At 41.6% G+C, this 23,227-nt stretch overlaps 1 protein-coding gene across 1 annotated transcript in view; it reads right to left on the bottom strand.

The window, feature by feature from the left end:
- itga3b (integrin, alpha 3b) overlaps positions 1–22,918 on the bottom strand; it is a 56,823-nt gene extending 33,905 nt beyond the window's left edge. Inside the window, exon 1 of the mRNA XM_036946427.1 lies at positions 22,527–22,918. Within this exon, the coding sequence (XP_036802322.1) occupies positions 22,527–22,702 (176 nt within the window). The 5' untranslated portion in view covers positions 22,703–22,918. The remainder of the gene's footprint in view (positions 1–22,526) is intronic.
- Between the last annotated feature and the right edge of the window lie 309 nt (positions 22,919–23,227).

The following is a 23,227-nucleotide window of genomic DNA, read 5'->3' as shown; positions in this document are numbered from 1 at the left end:
TTGGAATTACCTGGATTTCTGCATATATTGGTCATCAAATTTGATCTGATCTTCATCTAAGTCACAACAATAGACAAACATAATGTGCTTAAACTAATAACACACAAATTATTGTATTTTGTATATTGTATACATCATTTAAACATTCACAGTGTAGGTTGGAAAAAGTATGTGAACCCCTAGGCTAATGACTTCCCCAAAAGCTAATTGGAGTCAGAAATCAGCTAACCTGGAGTCCAATCAATGAAACGAGATTGGAGACGTTGGTTGGAGCTGCCTTTCACCATAAAAAACACTCACAAAATTTGAGTTTGCTATTCACAAGAAGCATTGCCTAATGTGAACCATGCCTCGAACAAAAGAGATCTCAGAATACATAAGATTAAGAATTGTTGACTTGCATAGAGCTGGAAAGGGTTACAAAAGTATCTCTAAAAGCCTTGATGCTCATCAGTCCACGGTAAGACAAATTGTCTATAAATGGAGAAAGTTCAGCACTGTTGCTACTCTCCCTAGGAGTGGCTGTCCTGCAAAGATGACTACAAGAGCACAGTGCAGAATGCTAAATGAGGTTAAGAAGAATCCTAGAGTGTTAGCTAAAGACTTACAGAAATCTCTGGAACATTCTGGCATGTCTGTTGATGAGTCTACGATACGTAAAACATGAAACAAGAATGGTGTTCATGGAAGGACACCACAAAAGAAGCCACTGCTGTCCAAAAAAACCATTGCTGCACGTCTGAGGTTTGGAAAAGTGCACCTGGATGTTCCACAGCGCTACTGGCAAAATATTCTGTGGACAGATGAAACTACAGTTGAGTTGTTTGGAAGGAACACACAAGATTAACACACAACACACTATGTGTGGAGAAAAAAAGGCACAGCACACCAACATCAAAACCTCATCCCAACTGTAAAGTATGGTGGAGGGAGCATCATGGTTGCTTTGCTGCCTCAGGACCTGGACAGCTTGCTATCATTGACGGAAAAATGTATTCCCAAGTTTATCAAGACATTTTGCAGGAGAATGTTAGGCTATCTGTCCGCCAATTGAAGCTCAACAGAAGTTGGGTGATGCAACAGGACAACGACCCAAAACACAAGAAGTAAATCAACAACAGAATGGCTTCAACAGAAGAAAATACACCTCCTGGAGTGGCACAGTCAGAGTCCTGACCTCAACCCGATTGAGATGCTGTGGCATGACCTCAAGAGAGCAGTTCACACCAGACATCCCAAGAATGTTCCTGAACTGAAACAGTTTTGTAAAGAGGAATGATCCAAAATTCCTCCTGAACGTCGTGCAGGTCTGATCCGCAAATACAGAAAATATTTGGCTGTGGTTATTGCTGCCAAAGGAGGGTCAACCAGTTATTAAATCCAAGGGTTCACATAGTTTTCCCACCCTGCACTGTGAATGTTTACACGGTGTGTTAAATAAAGACATGGAAACGTATAATTGTTTGTGTGTTATTAGTTTAAGCTGACTGTGTTTGTCTATTGTTGTGACCTAGATAAAGATCAGATCAAATTTTATGACCAATTTATGCAGAAATCCTGGTATTTCCAAAGGGTTCACACACTTTTTCTTTCCACTGTATGCGTGTGTAAGGATATTCTGTGTGTGTTTGCACACAGTGCATTGGAAGAATTGTAAATCCATTGTGAAAGGCTATGGAGTTTGAGTTACGAATTATTTGGATTAAATGTGTCAATATATTAGTATTTTATTGGCAGCTATCAGTTGTAACTGTGGATGCTACATTGGTCTGTAGCTGAGCTGTTAAGCAGTGTGTAATTTTTTCGACGACACAGCAAGACACAGCAAAAAACACAACAAATAGATAGATAATGTAAACAAAGAGCAAGGTGACAGTACCAGTGTGTGGGCCTTGAAGTATAAACCAATTACATTATAGACGAGCAGTACGACCAGATCGATTCCTGGAAAATGTTGCAGTTTGTCCTGCTAAACTAATAAATGGGGTAGTAATACTGAATTCAGCTCGACTCAATTATCAGATTCGATTTTGCATTAGAACAAGGGGAACGAGGTTTAAAATCTATTTGTCTCTTTGTAATGGTGTAATGACTGCTTTGAAAGAACGGTAATGTTGAAATGCTAGCTACAAGAATACACAGTCCGACTCTACACTAACTGGAAAGGGACATCCTGTCCTCACTTGATATGAAACGTTGTGTGTGTGTGTGTGTGTGTGTGTGTGTGGGTGGGTGGTTGAGAGAGAGCGAGAGAGAGAGGGAAGGAAGGAAGGAAGGAAGGAAGGAAGGAAGGAATACTCATTTTCTGTGTCGGGGGGGGCTATTTGAACACAACATTCTCTGTAATTGATGTGTTTTCAGCAAATATCTGTCTTTTCTTTGAAAGCACACAAACCCACGAGGGTACACATTGCTAGCGGAATATTCACGGTGTGCACACCTAGCTGTTAGCACATTCTTTGTGCGCACACATAGCTTTTAGATGAGTCGTGACAAGGCAAACAGTTTAGTTGAAACAGGCTAGTTGAAACACCTGCTGCCTTTGGAACTGTGGTTAGACGGCAGACAAACACGCCTACAACATTATTCACCTCCTACGATCCACTAGGTATCAATGCTGACTTAGTTGACTTGTTCCTTCCAGATCGTAGTGAAGCAAAGGTCCTCAACATCATTAATACATGGAAAATACACAAAAGTACTCACGTTATTTAATTGAATGACCCTATGCAGATAAGAAACACTGAAATCATGCTACTTCCACCAGATATGAAAGTGATGACATCATCAATGCACTCAGTAGTGACTTCCATTCACTTTGTGAATGATCCCTGGATGTTGAATGGTGTTTACTGGTGAACCACCTACTATAAAATAGTCGTTGTTGTGGCAGCATGTGGCTGAAATACAGTTTCTCATTCAAAAACTACAAGAGATAGCAGTGTATAGATAGTGTACAACTCTGTAACTATAACAGGATATAGTCAAAATAACATCATATTTTGAAGGTGAATGCTAGTTTTCTGGTGGATGCTAGTTTTCTTGCAACCAAAAACCAGCCAAAGATCTTTTTGAACTCGATAAACCCACTGAATAGGGGTCTAGATCAAATTTCAGCTAGATATCTCCAGGCTAGGTTGCTGAGGTTGCTGAGGGGAGAGTTGGCCAGTCTTCTCTTTCCAGAGGCACTTTTCACATCACTCCGCTTGTCAAACATCTCTCTTCACAATGGTGTCAGACATTTTAGACAACATTCCAGGAGACACTTGGATATGCATACAAGGCAATGGACACGTCCCAAATGGCACCCTATTCCCTATATAGTGCACTATATAGGCAATAGGGTGCCATTTAGGATGCATCCAATGCGTCCAGTGAAAGCCGGGGATACAGGAAATTAATTAACGCATCATTGGGATCAATGTCAACAATTCCTTGAGGGGTCCATCTAATCGGACAGGAAATACACATGAAGAATACGTGCGTTTTTATACGGTGCTGTACATCACAGGAGGAAATGACACACTATCCCCCTGGCACGGAACAAAGACATGTTTGAGGAACAGTTCATGTTAGGCCTCGCATGACTGGAACATTGAATAACCCCCTCTGGTTTCTCTTTCACACAGTCACAGACCTGCACACGCATGCACGTGCATAGGCCTACACACACACACACACATATACACACGCACGCACGCACGCACGCATGCACACACACACACACACGCGCACGCACGCACGCACACACACACACACACTCACACCCACACACAAGGATGTAAGTATGCACACACACACTGTTTTTTTCTGGTTCACTGAAAGTCAGTAGACCAAACCCAGCTGCTATTGCATTGATGTCTATGGGAGACCCACCCTGTTAAGTAGACCGGAACTGAATATTTTTTCACTTTTCTTTTCACTTTTTTCAGGCTGTGTAAGGGCCATTTGATCAATAAGGAGAGTGATATGGGGCCGCATCAGATGACCTGGCCTCCACAATCACCCGACCTCAAACCAATTGAGATGGTTTGGGATTGTTGGAAAAGCATTCCTCATGAAGCTGGCTGAGAGAATGCCAAGCGTGTGCAAAGCTTTCATCAAGGCAAAGGGTGGCTACTTTGAAGAATCTCAAATATAAAATATATTTTGATTTGTTTTAACACATTTTTGGTTACTACATGATTCCATATGTGTTATTTCATAGTGTTTATGTCTTTACTATTATTCTACAATGTAGAAAATAGTAAAAATAAAGAAAAACACTTGAATGAGTAGGTGTGTCCAAACTTTTGACTGGTACTGTATATTAATTTATCCACCATCATTGGTGTCACCTTCTTAAAGTCCAAAAGCGGATGCCGCGTCACAGTCTCTTTCCATTTCCTGTGAAAACCGCATGCATCCGGTTTATACCGACCCGCTGAGCGTGTCATTGGTCTAACAGTGGCGGGAGAGCAAACTCTCATTTGGAGCCTGTGAAATAAATAGAGTGTGGTTGTTCACTTTATCATAATGCACAACATACGCTTTACTGTAACAGTCAAATGTGACAATGGCCTCACAACAGGCACTGAATGTGGTTTAAGCAGGGACTGAATTCCATTGACATCAATGGTTTGGCCCATAAAGCACTGGAACACCTCACTCCACTATGCCTCACACGTAAGTGCTTTACCAGACTGAGTGATGTCACAGGGTGACCATTGGGGGGGGTGGGGGGGGGGGTTCCCTAATCCCTACCCTACCCCTATAAACGCATAACACTGATCTATTGACTTAGAATAACTTTATTTTCCACAAGGGAACCTCAGAAAAAACGTTGTTTGACTCATACCCCAACCATGCACTGTACCTTGGTCCCCTGACTAGAACCCCCACAGCTGCAAGTCTTGAGTCTGGACATGTGTTTCTGGGTTGACCTGGGAGATCATTGGCCTCAAGGTCTCAAATCTTTACAAGGCCGCAAAATCAGTGGCCCACGTTGAGCAAACCAGGAGCAGCTACTTCCATCTCCCTCACTGCCCCCACAAAGCCATGAGGTTTCACATAGTGGAATTTCCAGCAAGTTAACCCTGAGTTGATCAAACCTGTCTTGACCACAGAGTTTAGCCATGATGGAGGGATAGAGGTGGGACGGCTCAGGGGGTTATTTAAAGGCTGTTTGCACCTGGCTAACGCCATGTTAGCGTGTTTGGCTATTGGAAATGGTCGTTGTGCTTTGACTGTGCGGATAGAATGGATCGTTTCGGTGTGAACTTTGTATGATACTTGAAGACCGCAAAGTTTTTGTCACAGGAAACATGTAATGTAGCCTACTAACCTATCACAATAGTTACATTTGAAAGCATCTCAAGTTCTGTTCTCAACTAGCAAGAATAACTGCAGAAAAGCATTGAAATCAAGACGGCACGTAACCTACTGATACTGTGCACTGTTCAACACGAGACACATTGACACAGCTTGTTTGTGTTCATTAAAAGGGTAAACTGGTCGTCTCATACATAGCCAAACTACAGTATCTCCCAACTGTACCATGTAGAGAGAGAGAGGTGCAGAGAGACATACCAAGTGTAAACGGATCTCTCCATCCATATCACATTACCCTTCCTGAGATGAAGAATGACATGCAGAGTGAAAGACAGCATGTTGCTCCCTTGGCGACCACATACACCCCATTAGGGGCCTACGGCACCATGGCAAGTGGTAACTCTATGCTTTTTTAAAACCTGTTTATACAACCAGAGAGGGGACAAAGGATGTGTTCCCGTGTTTGTAGGGTAGAAGCAGAGTCGTCTCTGCAGGTAGTCCTGAGTGAAAGCCCCTCTAGAGGGATTCTCCATGGTAGAGGTACTGGGCGATAGTGGGTGGGGGATGACCAGCTGGGGTTCATTCATTATAACATGTTATTAGAAAGTCATTCATCTCTAAGCAACTTGATACGGATCGTAAATGCCATTATGATTATTGTTCATTGCAATGGATAGTCATAATACACTCAGAAACCCAATGAAATAGCAAGGAAGTGAAAGTAAATAGACTTACAGCAAATTTGACCCAGCATAAACAGAGATAATTCTTGTTCCATTATGAGATACTGTCTAAACTAATCACAGTGTACACATCTTGTAGTGTATTTGAGGTTTAAGAAAGTTTTTATTTTAATAAAAATGTAGCAACCCCTACAAAAATGTCCATTAATTTTAATCCACATAATAATGAATATTTCCTGTTGCTGCAGGATTATTTTCCTACTGTAGTAGCAAACTGGCTCAAATGAAGATACTACAGCTGTACAAGATGCACATCCATTGGTAGATAACCAATGACTCATAATATTTCAGACACATGACACATCCTTTTCAGACAGGTGCACGGTGTAGCTTCCGACACATTGGTGCGGCTGGCTTCCGGGTTGGATGCGCGCTGTGTTAAGAAGCAGTGCGGCTGGTTGGGTTGTGTATCGGAGGACGCATGACTTTCAACCTTCGTCTCTCCCGAGCCCGTACGGGAGTTGTAGCGATGAGACAAGATAGTAGCTACTACAACAATTGGATACCACGAAATTGGGGAGAAAAAAGGGGTAAAAATTCAAATTAAATAAATAAATAATAATAATAATAATAAAATAGAAAAAGTCTAAATACAGTGTGTGCAAATGAGGTAGGATAAGGGAGGTAAGGCAATAAATAGGCCATAGTGTCAAAATAATTACAATCTATCAATTAAACACTGGAGTGATATATGTGCAGAAGATGAGTGTGCAAGTAGAGATACTGGGGTGCAAAGGAGCAAAATAAACTAAATAAATTACAGTATGGGGATGAGGTAGTTGGATGGGCTATTTACAGATGTGCTATGTACAGGTGCAGTGATAAGCACTTCATGGCTACCGACGTGAGTGCTACAGGGCGGTAATCCTTTAGGCAGGTTACCTTCGCTTCCTTAGCCACGGGGACTATGGTGGTCTGCTTGAAACATGTAGGTATTACAGACTCGGTCAGGGAGAGGTTGTTTCTTTAGTTTTAATATTATCTACATAGAATAGAATAATAGTGAAGACATCAAAACTATGAAATAACACATATAGAATCATGTAGTAAGAACCAATAAAGAGTTAAACAAATCAAAATATAATTTATTTATGAGATAATTCAAAGTAGCCACCCTTTGCCTTGATGACAGCTTTTCACAATCTTGGCATTCTCTCAACCAGCTTCATGAGGTAGTCAGTCACCTGTAATGCATTTCATGGTTAAAAGTTCATTTGTGGAATTTCTTCCCTTCTTAATGTGTTTGAGCCAATCAGTTGTTAGTGACAAGGTAGGGGTGGTATACAGAAGATAGCCCTATTTTGTAAAAGACCAAGTCCATATTATAGGCAAGAACAGCTCAAATAAGCAAAGCAAAATGGAAGTCCATCTTTACATTAAGACATGAAGGACAGTCAATCTGGAACATTTCAAGAACTTTTAAAGTTTCTTAAAATGCAGTCGCAAAAACCATCAAGCGCTATGATAAAACTGGCTCTCATGAGGATAAGTTCATTAGAGTTAACTGCACCTCGGATTGCAGCCCAAATAAATATCTCACGGAGTTCAAGTAACAGACACAACTCAACATCAACTGTTCAGAGGAGACTGCGTGAATCAGGCCTTCATGGTAGAATTGCTGCAAATAAACCACTAGTAAATGACACCAATAACAAGAAGAGGTTTGCTTGGGCCAAGACGACCAATGAACATTATTAACACATGGAAATCTGTCCTTTGGTCTGATGAGTCCAAATTTGAGATTTTTGGTTCCAACCGCCGTGCCTTTGTGAGACGCGGAGCAGGTGAACGGATGACCTCCGCATGTGTGGTTCCCACCTTGAAGCATGGAGGAGGAGGTGTGATGGTGTGGGGCTGCTTTGCTGGTGACACTGTCAGTGATTTATTTAAGGCACACTGAATGACTACCAAAGCATTCTCAAGCGATACGCCATCACATCTGGTTTGCGCTTAGTGGGACTATCATTTGTTTTTCAACAGGACAATGACCCAAAACACACCTCCAGGCTGTGTAAGGGCTATTTGACCAAGAAGGAGAGTGATGGAGTGCTGCATCAAATTACCTGGCCTCCACAATCACCCGACCTCAACCCAATTGATGGTTTGGGATGAAGGCAAAGCTGTCATTAAGGCAAAGTGTGGCTCCTTTGAAGAATCTAAAATATGAAATATATTTTGATTTGTTTAACATTTTTTTTGTTACTACATGATTCCATATGTGTTATTTCATAGTTTTGATGTTATTCTACAATGTAGAAAATAGTAAAACTAAAGAAAAACCCTTGAATGAGTAGGTGTGTCCAAACTTTTGACTGGTACTGTATACATTTGTATTAATGTATTTATGTTTAGCTAACATAATATAATGTAAAAGTATTAAGGTGTCTGTAATATAATAAATGTGCTGAAATCAAATGTAGATATTAATAAATGCATTTCTATAGGTTACAAAATATTTTTTACAATAGTAGTGAGTGCCAAGATGGAGGCACAGTGGCTTCAACACAACGCTCCCTATCAGTCATTTTGTGTACATATAAATCATTGGTTCTACCTGGAACCAAGAAGGGTTCTTCAAAGGGTTCTCCTTATGGGGACAGCCCTTTTAGGTTCTAGAGAGCACCTTTTTTTCTAAGAGTGTAGGCTAATAATTACTGCTCATAATCTAAACTCTAAACCAATGAAAAATTATAAATCCTTCTGTCGATTCAATGCTACAAGATCAAGTAGCTTGCATCCCATACATTTTCAGCATTACTGTGCTTTTTTAAAGATTACTTGGAAATAGCCAATGTCCTAATGCACTACAACGTTAGACAACAGAGAGAGACAAAGTTATAAAAGGCTAATGCACTGACGACGACAACTATTGACATGAATAAATCCCACTTCCCCTAAACTGCATCAAAGAATCATCATTTACACCTCACAGCTGCCGAGACTTCCAATTAAGGTCTTATTTCAAGAGATTACTTCATGGATAAAGAGTAAGTTACAGTGACTCATAAATCTACTTGATGCAATGCTCACGAAGGAATAAAAAAACTTGAGATGAGTTCCGTCACAAAGATTTGACAGCAAACATGATCTGAATAGAATATAATGTCATACATGTATGTGGGCCTAATGGACACACGCAGCACGTCACACGTTATCAGCCAGTCTTGTCACTGTGGCATGACGTTGGTGCTTTGAAAGGCCTACTTCTGAAGACAAAGCCAACAACCAGAACGCTGAGAAGAAATGTTGGGAGCCCAGCCAAGTCCAACAAACCCGTCTTCTTCATTTGTCTACCATGTGGAAGGACATTCTTCTGCCCTAATTATTTTGTTTGTCCATATTTTACAGTTCTCAGGCAGCAGAGAATTAATTGGAAGGAAAAAAGTAGACCAGGCAGTTGTGTATGATGAACAACAATTCATCCTCATATTGTTTTACATAGTGCCTAAGCACAGTGAGAGAGGGAGGTGACACACAGTGCCTTCAGAAAGTATTCATACCCTTTGACTTACTCCACATTCCGCATGAATTCAAAATGGATTGAATAGATTTTTCTCTCTCGCCCATCTACACACAATAGCCTATCATGAAAAAAAGGAAAACATGTCTAAATCTAAATGCGAATTTACTGAAATCGAAAAATAGCAAATTTCCAGAAGTATTCACACCCCTGAGACAATACTTTGTAGAAGCACCAGTGGCTTTCTGGGTACGTCTCTAAGAGCTTTCCACACCTGGATTGTTTAACATTTGCCCATTATTATTTTAAAAATTCTTCAAGCTCTAGTTGTTGATCATTGCTGGACAACCAATACATTTACAAACATTTCTAAAAACATGTTTTCACTTTAGTCATTACGGGGTATTGCGTGTAGATGGGTGAGAAAAAAACATATATGTAATACATTTAGAATTCAGGCTTTAACACAACAAAATGTGGAATAAGTCAAGGGGTATGAATATTTTCTGAAGACACGATATATGTGGGGTACAGAGATGAGGTAGTCATGAAAAAATAATGTTAAACACTAGTATTATGTGACTTGTTATGTGACTTGTTACTCCTGAACGTATGTAGGCTTGCCATAACAAAGGGGTTGAATACTTATTGACTCAAGATATTTCAGCTTTTCATTTTTTATTAATTTGTAAAAACAATTAAAAACACAATTCTGCTCAGACATTATGGGGTAAGGTGTGTAGGCCAGTGACTAAAAAATCTAAATATAATCCATTTTAAATTCACGCTGTAACACAACAATGTGGATAAGGTCAAGGGGACTGAAATCGTTCTGAAGGTACTGTAAGTGAAATGAACTGAACCGAAGCTCAATGCTTTTTCTAACATGGAAATCTGTTAGCAAACCTGCAGTTTGTCTATAAAAGGTCTGACAGCAATCTACAGTACTTTACACCTCAGTGAAGAGAGGAGAGAAATAGGGGAAGGCCCCATCAAATTAAAGGCAGAGTTTTCATGGCCAGGGGCCACGGCCCTCAGACAGAGATGAGATGGCTAAACTGCACCTCTCCACAATGATTAAAAGCCTTGGTGGCTTGAGGAATTATGACCATTGATTGGCCTATTTAGGAGTGCTGTGGTTCATAAACTTCATCTAGGTTGAGAAGTGACAGACACGATTGTCTGTCTACTGTCGAAGGTTGAACAAGACAGAAGATAGAAGACACATCCAAGAGTTGCTGAATTGTGAATTCCCCCCAAACTCATTTCATCCATGTCCCAACCTGCAACCTGGCAAGTCGAGTGTACAGGGAAGGGTGAAACATTCCAGGCATACCATGGGTCAGAGGCCTGAAAGGAGCCAATCAGAGACCAGCTGACAGCATTGCTACCTCCTCCCTCCTTGAAGTGGGTGGTGGATGTGAATGTGATGGGAAGGGAGGGGTGAGGGTGCAGGGAAGAGTGCCATATTTGGCTTCAGACAGGTACAGGTACTGTGTGAGGAACGTGCAACGCTATCCAGGCACCAGATCTTGTCTTGGGGGGGGGGGGGGGTCTGGGTTTTCTCTATTGCCATCAAGCTTCTCCACAATGGCCAGAGAAACTCTCAAATCTCGTTGCTTCACTTGAGTTTAAGTACTGTCCTGGAATCAGTCAAACTGGATGATGTTATTCACTTTAAACCAGTGGTCACCAAATGGTCGAAAGCGATCGACTGGCAACTCCAAGGCATTTCCTAGTCGTTCACGAAAAATGTATATAAAAACAACAGTGATAAAGCCTTGCGTTCCTTCTTTTTTTTGTCTCGCACTGTTAGCTGTAGGTGCACTTGTTTCAGCTGCCCTGCACGCCGGGTAGGCGAAGTGTGCTCATTTTGAACCGTTTCATGTGTCTGAAGAAACAAATTCCGCCTATTTGGCGTGCCTGGAGAGCAAATCAAGTGCATCTACAGTATAGGCCTACCGTTAGCCAATCGGATTGCTCAGATCACCGTGTCTGCAATCCGCAGCTTCCTTCTAGCACATAGCAAAGTAAGTTGATACTGTGATTTCAAAACGTCTAAAACCATGACTAGAGAGAGACTGTCAACGAATACAGCAAAGAGCTGCTGTTTTATGAGTGAGTTTATGTTTAAGTTCTTATTCAGCACTGTCAATACTTTGTATTCAACACTGTTATGAAATGCGCTTCTCCACTCACGCTGCAACCAGCACTGCAGTTTCAATGAATGAGTAGAAAAGTGTATTGATAAGCTTGGGTTGTATTGTGTATTTCTAATAGTGAGGAATATTTAACTTTCTCTGGTCATAGGAGTAACAACATGAATTTCTACATGAGCCAGAAATAGTGCGGTGTGACTCGAGTTTCGCCATCAGCTCGAAGACGGTTTCCCCTTTTTGGTCAGTATTAGCGAAGGGGGATGAGGTGAGGGATGGTCCAACGGTGAGAGGAGGACCCTCTGATGCTCTCCGCTGAGTCGTTACTAGTTACCACAGCCACAAAGTCATAAACCCGCCTATTTCTACAATGTATCTTTTTAAAAATGAATGTCATTTTTAACCTAACCTTAACCACACTGGATCTTGGCCTGCATTTTGACTAAGAAGGTGATGAGCACTGCTTTAAACCATCTCAGCTCTTTTCCATTGCATGAGACAAACTGTCTCGAAACCCTTTAATCCTTGACCTGACATACATACACAAATGCCCACTTTAAATGTTATACATGTCGTGATTGGTTGGTTTATTAATCCCCCCTCTCTCTCTCTCTCTCTCTCTCTCTCTCTCTCTCTCTCTCTCTCTCTCTCTCTCTCTCTCTCTCTCTCTCTCTCTCTCTCTCTCTCTCTCTCTCTCTCTCTCTCTCTCTCTCTCTCTCTCTCTCTCTCTCTCTCTCTCTCTCTCTCTCTCTCTCTCTCTCTCTCTCTCTCTCTCTCTCTCTCTCTCTCTCTCTCTCTCGTAATGGGGAAATGTGTGTACTAAACAACTTTGTGCTCAGCCCTTAGTGTGGTGACACTAGACAGACCCATACTGTGAAGCCCTGACAACACAGAGATGGAACAGACAGGACATTGAAATCCCCCTAACTTAAACATTCTTGTGTCTCTTCTGAATTGTCCCAAAAACATGCCAAATGAACTTATCCTACAGTAAATACGGTATACTATGTTACAAAAGCATGCTGGTTCACATTATTTGCATGAATGGCATAGAATTAAGACTCATATTTCATCTAACATACTTACACAACATATTGTAGTTTATTTATGCCTTGTTATAAATCTATCATGACTTCAGTGGGACGGGCTCTTTTGAAGGTAAGGAGTTAAGCTAAGAGTGTAAATAACCTTTGTTGACATTCTGGCTGAAGGGTCTTCCACTCCTTCTGCTCCTCTATACTGATAAATCTGTTACAGCTCCAAACAGGGTCCTTGTCACCAAGTCCCACAGGCCTCCAGCCTCATTACCATGGCCATATGGTCCCCTTCTTATGTTGCAGCTTCTGGACGATGACACCATCCCTCAGGGGACAGAGCAAAGACGGTGCATCGATCTGGTGTCAGCAGGACGCAACCGTCCCATTGCACTGACTGACCAAGAACGAACTCTCAGTTTAACATATCAATCCACCACTTAGAGCACATGAAACAGAGAGGCGGAGGCTTACTCGGACGAAGGCAGGAGTCATCAATTCCCAATTCTGCGCTTCCACTGTTAGCTCACAGGAAGTGCAGGGCTTGGTTTACAATTCTCTTTCCTGCTTAGTGCACGCAAGAAATTACTAGCAATTGCGACGAGCACAAAACAAAACTCAAGAGATCAAAAGAACTAAACCTCTCGTGGATGCTGCAGAATGATATGGCCAGTTTAATTGGCAAGAGGAAGTCCTAAATACAACTGAGGTAGTCTAGGGTTCTTCAAAGAGCACACATAAGGACAACAGTGTTTGCTGTTCGGAGGGAGATCTATTAGAGCCTCCAATAGGTAGCTGTTAGGAGAGAGCAAGTTAAACTTGCCTACAGAAGCAAGCAACCACCAATTCAAACAGGCAAAAACATCCTAATGAAATGAATGAAAAAGGAACCGTCTGAAGGCTGATGCTATTTCAATTGCTAATTATTATGTCAATTACTCCATACAAGCCCTTCGGTAATAGCAACATACATGCATTGGTTACTGGCCAAGGCCAATGAACACTGTATTGCAAAACACAAACCAAGGCATCCGTTGAGTGAAATGGCCTGGGCATATGTGGAAAGTAATGTGTGTCGAACCCCTGTTTGCGTTCTATAATGACTGCAAGGCACAGTGCCTTCAGAAAGTATTCATACACTTACTTATTCCACATTTTGTTGTGTTACAGCCTGAATTTAAAATTGATTAAATAAATACACATTCTCTCACACATTACCCAATAATGACCAAGTGAAAACAGGTTTTTAGAAATGTTAGGAAATGTGTTGAAAATGAATTCAAATCTAATTTACATAAGTATACTCCCACCCCTGAGTCAGTACTTTATAGAAGCAGCTTCGGCAGCGATTACAGCTGTGAGTCTTTGTGGGTAAGTCTCTAAGAGCTTTCCACACCTGGATTGTGCAACATTTCCCCATTATTCTTTTCAAAATTATTCAAGCTTTGTCAAATTGGTTGTGGATCAATGCTAGACAACCATTTGCAGGTCTTGACAGGGATTTTCAAGTAGAATTAAGTCAAAATTGTAACTTGGCTACTCACGAACATTCACTGTCTTCTTGGTATGCAACTCCAGTGTTGATTTGGACTTGTGTTTTAGGTTTCCTGCTGAAAGGTGAATTAATCTCACCGCGTGTGATGGAAAGCAGACTGAACAAGGTTTCCCTTAGCTCCATTACATTTCTTTTTTCTCCAGAAAAACTCCCCAGTCCTTAACAATTACTAGCATACCCATAACATGATGCAGCCACCACAATGCTTGAAAATATGGAGAGTGATACTCAGTAATGTGTTGTATTGGATTTTCTCCAAACATATAACACTAATTGCTTTGCCACATTTTTTGCCGTATTATTTATTAGTATTATTTTATTCTGTACAGGCTTCCTTCTTTTAACTACAATGTTGTTGATTCATCCTCCGTTTTCTCCTATCTCAGCCATTTAACTGTTAAAGTCATCATTGGTCTCATGGTGAAATCCCTGAGTGGTTTCCTTCCCCTACAGCAACTGAGTTAGGAAGGACACCTGTATCTTTGTAGTGACTGGGTTTATTGATATCCCATCCAAAGTGGTATTAATAACTTCTCCATGATCAAAGGGATATTTAATGTCTTCTTTTTCTATTTGTACCCACCTACCAATAGGTGCACTTCTTTGCGAGGCATTGGAAAACCTCCCTGGTCTTTGTGGTTAAATCTGTGTTTGAAATTCACTGCTTGACTGAAGGACCTGTCTGACGTACAGAGATGAGGTAGTCATTCAGAAATCATGTTAAACACTATTATTGCACACAGAGTGAGTCCATGCAACTTATCATGTGACTTGTTAAGCAAATCCTGAACTTTTTTAGGCTTCCATTAGCAAAGAGGTTGAATACTTATTGACTCAAGACATTTCAGCTTTTCATTTTCAATGAATTTGTAAAAACGTGTAGGCAAGACATTTCTAGAACACTTTGACATTATGGGTAATTGTGTGTAGGCCAGTGACAACAAAAAAATCTACATTTTTATGTCCGGCTGTAATACAACAAAATGTGGAAAAAGTAACGGGGTGTGAATACTTTCTGAAGGCAATGTACATGTTCAAGACCGAGAAACTCCAATGCATATAAAGCATACTTAAGAGAACATAAGCGAAGGAAAACTTGTTTGTGTGTGAGAGGAATGGTATGGTATTCCAACTGAAAATCAATAGCTGCTTTTCCTTGGGCCATAATAAGTTAAACCCTTGAGGATACATTTTCTTCGGCATGGATGCCTTTTAGGACCTTCAGTGCACTCACCACACAGACATGCTGCAGGCTGTAACACAGATCACCTGGCCACACCTGTTTCACCTGCAGCCGGGGGCTTCATGCACCACAAACAAATCTGAAGGGGCACAATGTAATGGTGTGTAATGAGGAGCAAACAGATGCTGCACTTGGCACATTTATGAAATTGCTTATTCCAGTTACTAATAAGCATGCACCCATTCAGGAAATTACTGTAAAAACTGTTGAATCCCTACGGATTGGTGAGGAATTGAATAATTGTATGGTTGAGAGGGATGAGGCAAAGGGAATGACATATAAGTCTGGCTGCACAACCGATTGGCAAACGTACTGCAAATTGAGAAATTATGTCAATAAACTGAATAAAAAGAAGAAGAAACTACACTATAAAACAAAGATAAATTACATAAAAATGATAGTAAAAAGTGCTGGAGCACCTTAAATAACATTTTGAGGAAAAAGGCAAACTCAGCTCCGTCATTCATTGAATCAGATGGTTCATTCATCACAAAACCAACTGATTTTGCCAACTACTTTAATGATTTTTTAATTGGCAAGATTTTTTATTTTATTGTTTTATTTCACCTTTATTTAACCAGGTAGGCTAGTTGAGAACAAGTTCTCATTTACAACTGCGACCTGCCAAGACAAAGCATAGCAGTGTGAACAGACAACAACACAGAGTTACACAAAAGAGTCTATATACATTGTGTGCAAAAGGCATGAGGAGGTAGGTGAATAATTACAATTTAGCAGATTAACACTGTAGTGATACATGATCAGATGGTCATGTGCAGGTAGAGATACTGGTGTGCAAAAGAGCAGAAAAGTAAATAAATAAAAACAGCATGGGGATGAGGTAGGTAAATTGGGTGTGCTATTTACCGATGGACTATGTACAGCTGCAGCGATCGGTTAGCTGCTCAGATAGCAGATATTTAAAGTTGGTGAGGGAGATAAAAGTCTCCAACTTCAACGATTTTTGCAATTCATCCAGTGACAGGCAGCAGAGAACTGGAAAGAAAGGCGGCCAAATTAGGTGTTGGCTTTAGGGATGATCAGTGAGATACACCTGCTGGAGCGCGTGCTGCGGGTGGGTGTTGCCATCGTGACCAGTGAACTGAGATAAGGCGGAGCTTTACCTAGCATGGACTTGTAGATGACCTGGAGCCAGTGGGTCTGGCGACGAATATGTGGCGAGGGCCGGCCGACTAGAGCATACAGGTCGCAGTGGTGGGTGGTATAAGGTGCTTTAGTAACAAAGCGGATGGCACTGCGATAAACTGCATCCAGTTTGCTGAGGAGATTATTGGAAGCCCTTTTGTAGATGACATCGCCGAAGTCGAGGATCGGTAGGATAGTCAGTTTTACTAGAGTAAGTTTGGCGGCGTGAGTGAAGGAGGCTTTGGTACGAAATAGAAAGCCGACTCTAGATTTGATTTTAGATTGGAGATGTTTGATATGAGTCTGGAAGGAGAGTTTACAGTCTAGCCAGACACCTAGGTACTTATAGATGTCCACATATTCTAGGTCGGAACCATCCAGGGTGGTGATGCTAGTCGGGCGTGCGGGTGCAGGCAGTGAACGCTTGAAAAGCATGCATTTGGTTTTACTAGCGTTTAAGAGCAGTTGGAGGCCACGGAAGGAGTGTTGTATGGCATTGAAGCTCGTTTGGAGGTTAGATAGCACAGTGTCCAAGGAAGGGCCAGAAGTATACAGAATGGTGTCGTCTGCGTAGAGGTGGATCAGGGAATCGCCCGCAGCAAGAGCAAGATCATTGATATATACAGAGAAAAGAGTCGGCCCGAGAATTGGACCCTGTGGCACCGCCAAAAAGACATGCCTTCCGATTTGACACACTGAACTCTGTCTGCAAAGTAGTTGGTGAACCAGGCAAGGCAGTCATTAGAAAAACCGAGGCTACTGAGTCTGCCGATAAGAATATGGTGATTGACAGAGTCGAAAGCCTTGGCCAGGTCAATGAAGACGGCTGCACAGTACTGTCTTTTATCGATGGCGGTTATGATATCGTTTAGTACCTTGAGCGTGGCTGAAGTGCAAACTTAGGCATAACATGCCAACAACAAACGCTAACACTACGCATCCAAGTATATATGACCAAATTATGAAAGACAAGCATTGTAATTTTGAATTCCGTAAAGTGAGTGTGGAAGAGGTGGGAAAAAACGTTGTTGTCCAAGCCACCGGGGTCTAACAACTTAGATAGAAAATTACTGAGGATAATAGCAGACGACATTGCCATTCCTATTTGCCAAATGTTCAATTTAAGCCTACTAGGAAGTATGTGCCCCCAGGCTCGGAGGGAAGCAAAAGTCATTCCCCTACCTAAGAATAGTAAAGCCCCCTTTACTGGCTCAAATAGACGACCAATCAGCCTGTTATCAACCCTTAGTAAACCTTTGGAAAAATGTGTGTTTGCTGGAAAAACGTATTTGTGTTATGGTGTTATACCCCCTGCTATATTGTGGATAAAGAGTTACCTGTCTAACAGAACACAGAGTCTGTTCTTTAACGGAAGCCTCTCCAACATAATCCAGGTAAAATCAGGAATTCCCCAGGGCAGCTGTCTAGGCCCCTTACATTTTTCAATCTTTACTAATGACATGAGGAAAGCCAGTGTGTCTATGTACGCAGATGACTCAGCACTATACATGTCAGCTACTATAGTGACTGAAATGACTGCAACACTTAACAAAGAGCTGCAGTTAGTTTCAGAGTGGGTGGCAAGGAATAAGTTAGTTCTAAATATTTCTAAAACTAAAACCATTGTATTTGGACAAATCATTTACTAAACCCTAAACCTCAACTAAACCTTGTAATAAATTAGCCATGTCACAGACACTGACGTCTTGCTTCCGGACAAACTAAACACCTTCTCCATCAGCTTTGAGGATAGAAGGTATCCCTAGCTGTGTCCTCAGAGCATGCGCAGACCAGCTGGCTGGTGTGTTTACAGACATATTCAATCTCTCCCTATCCCAGTCTGCTGTCCCCACATGCTTCAAAATGGCCACCATTGTTCCTGTACCTAAGAAAGCAAAGATAACTGAACTGAATGACGATTGCCCTGTAGCATTCACTTCTGTCATCATGAAGTGCTTTGAGAGACTAGTCAAGGATCATATCACCTCTACCTTACCTGTCACCCTAGACCCACTACACTTTTCTTACCACCCCAATAGATCCACAGACGATGCAATCGCCATCACACTGCACACTGCCCTATCCCATCTGGACAAGAGGAATACCTATGTAAGAATGCTGTTCATTGCCTATAGCTCAGCATTCAACACGATAGTACCCTCCAAGCTCATCATTAAGCTCGAGGACCTGGGTCTGAATCCCGCCCTGTGCAACTGGATCCTGGACTTCCTAACGGGCAGCTCCCCGTTTGGTGAAGGTAGGTAACAACCTCCACTTCATTGATCCTCAACACTGGGGCCCCACAAGGGTACATGCTCAGCCCTCTCCTGTACTCCCTGTTCACCCATGACTGGCTCAAAGTGGAGGAGAAACTAAGCACGCCTCCAATGCAATCATCAAGTTTGCAGAAGACACAACAGTAGTAGGCTTGATTACCAACAATGATGAGACAGCCTACAGGGAGGAGGTGAGGGCTCTGGGAGTGTGGTGCTAGGAAAATAACCTCTCACTCAACGTCAACAAAACAAAAGAGATGATTGTGGACTTCAGGAAACAGCAGAGGGAGCACCCCCCATTCACATGGATGGGACTGCAGTGGAGAAGGTAGAAAGCTTCAAGTTCCTCAGATAATACATCACTGACATCACTGACAAACTGAAAAGGTCCACCCACACAGACAGCAACAGCGCCTCTTCAACCTCATGTGGCTGATGAAATTTGGCTTGGCACCTAAAACCTTCACAAACTTTTACAGATGCACAATTGAGAACATCCTGTCGGGCTGTATCACCGCCTGGTACGTCAACTGCACCACCCCCAACCGCAGGGCTCTCCAGAGGGTAGTGTGGTCTGCCCAACGCATCACCGGGGGCAAAGAATGTGCCCTCCAGGACACCTACACCACCCGATGTCACAGGAAGGCCAAAAAGATTATCAAGGACAACAACCATCCGAGTCACTGCCTGTTCACCCCGCTATCATCCAGAGGTGAGATCAGTACAGGTGCATCAAAGCTGGGACCGAGAGACTGAAAAACAGCTTCTATCTCAAGGCCCTTAGACTGTTAAATAGCCATCACTAGCACATTAGAGGCTGCTGCCTATATACATAGACTTGAAGTCACTGGCCACTTTAATAAATGGAACACTAGTCACTTTAATAATGTTTACATATCTTGCATTACTGATCTCATATGTATATACTGTTTTCTGTACTATTCTACTGTATCTTTAGTCTATGCCGCTCTGACATTGCTCGTCCATATATTTATATTTTCTTAATTCCATTCCTTTACTTAGATTTGTGCGTATTTGCTATATGTTGTGAAATTGCTAGATATTATTTGTTAGATATTACTGCACTGTCGGAGCTCGAAAAACAAGAATTTCGCTACACACACAATAACATCTGCTAAACACGTGTATGTAACCAATAAAATTTGATTTGAAATAATATGCAAATTGAGCAAGTTGAGGTGACTAAACTGCTTGGAGTAACCGTGGATTGTAAACTGTCATGGTCAAAACATATTGATACAACAGTAGCTAAGATGGGGAGAAGTCTGTCCATAATAAAGCGCTGCTCTACCTTCTTAACAGCACTATCAACAGGGCAGGTCTTACAGGCCCTGGTTTTGTCACACCTGGACTACTGTTCGGTCGTGTGGTCAGGTGCCACAAAAAGGGACTTAGCAAAATTGCAATTGGCTCCGAACAGGACAGCCCGACTGGCCCTTAGATGTTCACAGAGACCTAATATTAATAATATCCATGTCAATCTCTCCCTGCTCAAAGTGGAGGAGAGATTGACTTCATCACTACTTTATGAGAGGTATTGACGCTGTCTGTTTGAACTACTGGCACACAGCTCGGACACCAATGCATACCCCACAAGACATGCCACAAGAGGTCTCTTCACAGTCCTCAAGTCCAGAACAGACTATGGAAGGCGCACAGTACTCCATAGAGCCATGATTACATGGAACTCTATTCCACATCAAGTAACTGATGCAAGCAGTAAAATTAGATATAAAAAAACAGATAGAAATGCACCACAAACATATGAGCAAACACATGCACACACACACACGATAACATACTCACTATACACACACGTACACATGGATTTTGTACTGTAGATATGCGATAGTGGTGGAGTAGGGGCCTGAGGGCACACAGTGTGTTGTGAAATCTGTGAATGTATTGTAATGTTTTTTAAATTGTATAAACATAATTTTGCTGGACCCCAGGAAGAGTAGCTGCTACCTTGTCCGTAAATTGGAGAATGAAGGTTTTTTCAAACACCTGAAACAGCCATAATCACTGTGCTGACTTTCTTGGTTAACAAATATATATATACACATGTATTTTTTTCTGCATATCTAAGCATACCTCTTGAGCTGTCTGTATCCTCCTGACTGGTGGTTATTTTTTTAATGAAACTGGGTCAAAAATTTAAAGGAATGTGAGTCTTTTTCAGTACATTTAGTTATTGCTTGCTTTTCAAGTCTGCCAACCTTGGCAGCAGGCCTACAAGCTAAGATAGTTAGACAAGCTAGCTACTGTAACTTGATTGATAGCCTGAAATGGCTTCTTGGTAGCTAGTTATGAGGTTGGGAGATTGGGAACCTATCTGGGCTAGCTAAAGCCAACTTCATAGAATTGCTAGGTGGCTAGTAGAATTACAGAGAAACAACCCAATTATTATTATTTGTATTTATTTTTTAACATGACAAATCTGAGGGGGCCCCTGTGCCCCCTATGAGCGTGAAGTATCTGCCTGCAGCTATAAAACACAGCCCACTCAATAAGTAACAAGCATTTAAGTACTGATCTTATTCAACAGCTCTGCAGTTGTTTATCGTTTATAAACTGTTGTTGAGATCAGGGTACAAGAATCAGTGCCATGTTTATTATTATTAACATTTTACAGCGTTGTAATAACCATTGTGTAAAATGACGGGTATGGATTGTCATGACAGCCAACGAGGGACAACATCATCAATTTAAGACCATTCATATTATCATAATGGGACAAAGCCTTATTCGTTGAGCAGCACGTTCTGTTTTTAACCACAGGCACCGAACCCATTGTTTCTCTTACACTTACTAACTAGAGAGAACAATTTAACTGAAATTAAAGAAAGTTGAGGAAACGTGGAAAATAATGTTAGTGATCGTAATGTCGGCCTACACTATAAATGTATGCTTCTTCTCGGGGGGTTGCCTAAATATTTTCTGGATACAAGTGTTGGCTACACTTTATCCGTACAAAAAGGTGTAGCGATATTGGCGGAGTATATTTCATGAATTGCGTACACGCAAGCAAGGACAGTAGGCTATGGTCACTGAAGTCTATGTTATAGCCTTTTAAACCTGTTATTTTAGATGATATGCTATGTATGTTTATATAAATTAAGCATTTTGTACGATTGACCAAATAAGAAGCTCTTGAATGAAAGTATAGGATCGCTGGTTCCCGAGTTCGGACAGGTGTCTGACATGTTGAAATTGTACTGAATTATGAGATTGCGGCCAGCAGAATATAAAACAAAATACACGTGGCCAATACCCGCTTATTTTGGACAGGTGTTCTAGTGAACTTCATAAAGTGGGCTAATCTAAACAGGCTCTACATCAAAAACTATTGAAGTTTCAAATAACTTGGAACCTTTCCGACATTAAAGACGTGCACATGAAAGGAAGAAAGGTGTTTTAAAGAGCAAGAACAGATGGAACTTCTAAGTAGCTGGTTTTCCTTTTATGTCGTTTCTAGTGTGTAGTGTACCTATCCAAATCGAATTATCAGTGGAACGCCACAATTTATGGCGCCTGAAGAGGATAGAACAGTTGCATAGGAGGTACACCGCGGATACTCACAGGTATTTCGTGGACCCTTCCGTCTGTTTGTGTAAGGCAACAGCAAATCCAAAGAAACTGCCCTTGGTTTTCCCTTCTTTGATAACTGGAAACCGTGAGTCTATATTAAATCCATTGCAGGTTAGAGTCACACAAAACACAGCCAAGGCCCCGTGGAGATATAGACTTGGGGCCATGTTTATTCCTTGCGCGCAATTGTCCCTTCCCGCAGCTGCACGATCAACGCCGGATTGAAAAATATTTTTTCCACTCTGAGGTCCCTGTACAGGCTATGGTTCAAAATACGCACTCCATTGAGAAACGTCTATCCCCTCTCGTCTTGTGGATATAACTGCCACTGCCTAGGTGTCGATGTCTGCTTCTCCTCCCTCCCCTCCCGCTTGTCCGCTCCTCCACACCCATTTGAACAAGTAGCCTACACGGACAGAATTCAAACCTGTCGCCTAAGCACTTTCACCAGTTCTTTCCGGTAGGTTGGAAGCATACAGTGAGTGGTCAGTGGAATTAATTATTGGCTTGATAGAATATGTTGGTACTGCAGTGCACAGCACTTTGATAATGACAATGCACTTTATGCAATTAGTTGTGTAAATTCACAGCAGGGACTCTCTTTCTATCGCACACACGCGCACGCGAGCGCGCACACAAACACAATACTTGACTTTACCATATGCATTTGCCAAACTTTCAAACATACCGAG

The sequence above is a fragment of the Oncorhynchus mykiss genome, chromosome 16 (assembly GCF_013265735.2).
Source record: "Oncorhynchus mykiss isolate Arlee chromosome 16, USDA_OmykA_1.1, whole genome shotgun sequence".
NCBI classification, from domain to species: Eukaryota; Metazoa; Chordata; class Actinopteri; order Salmoniformes; family Salmonidae; genus Oncorhynchus; species Oncorhynchus mykiss.
The sequence above is the reverse complement of the archived record's forward strand: the minus strand, read 5'-3'. Positions and strand labels throughout refer to the sequence as shown.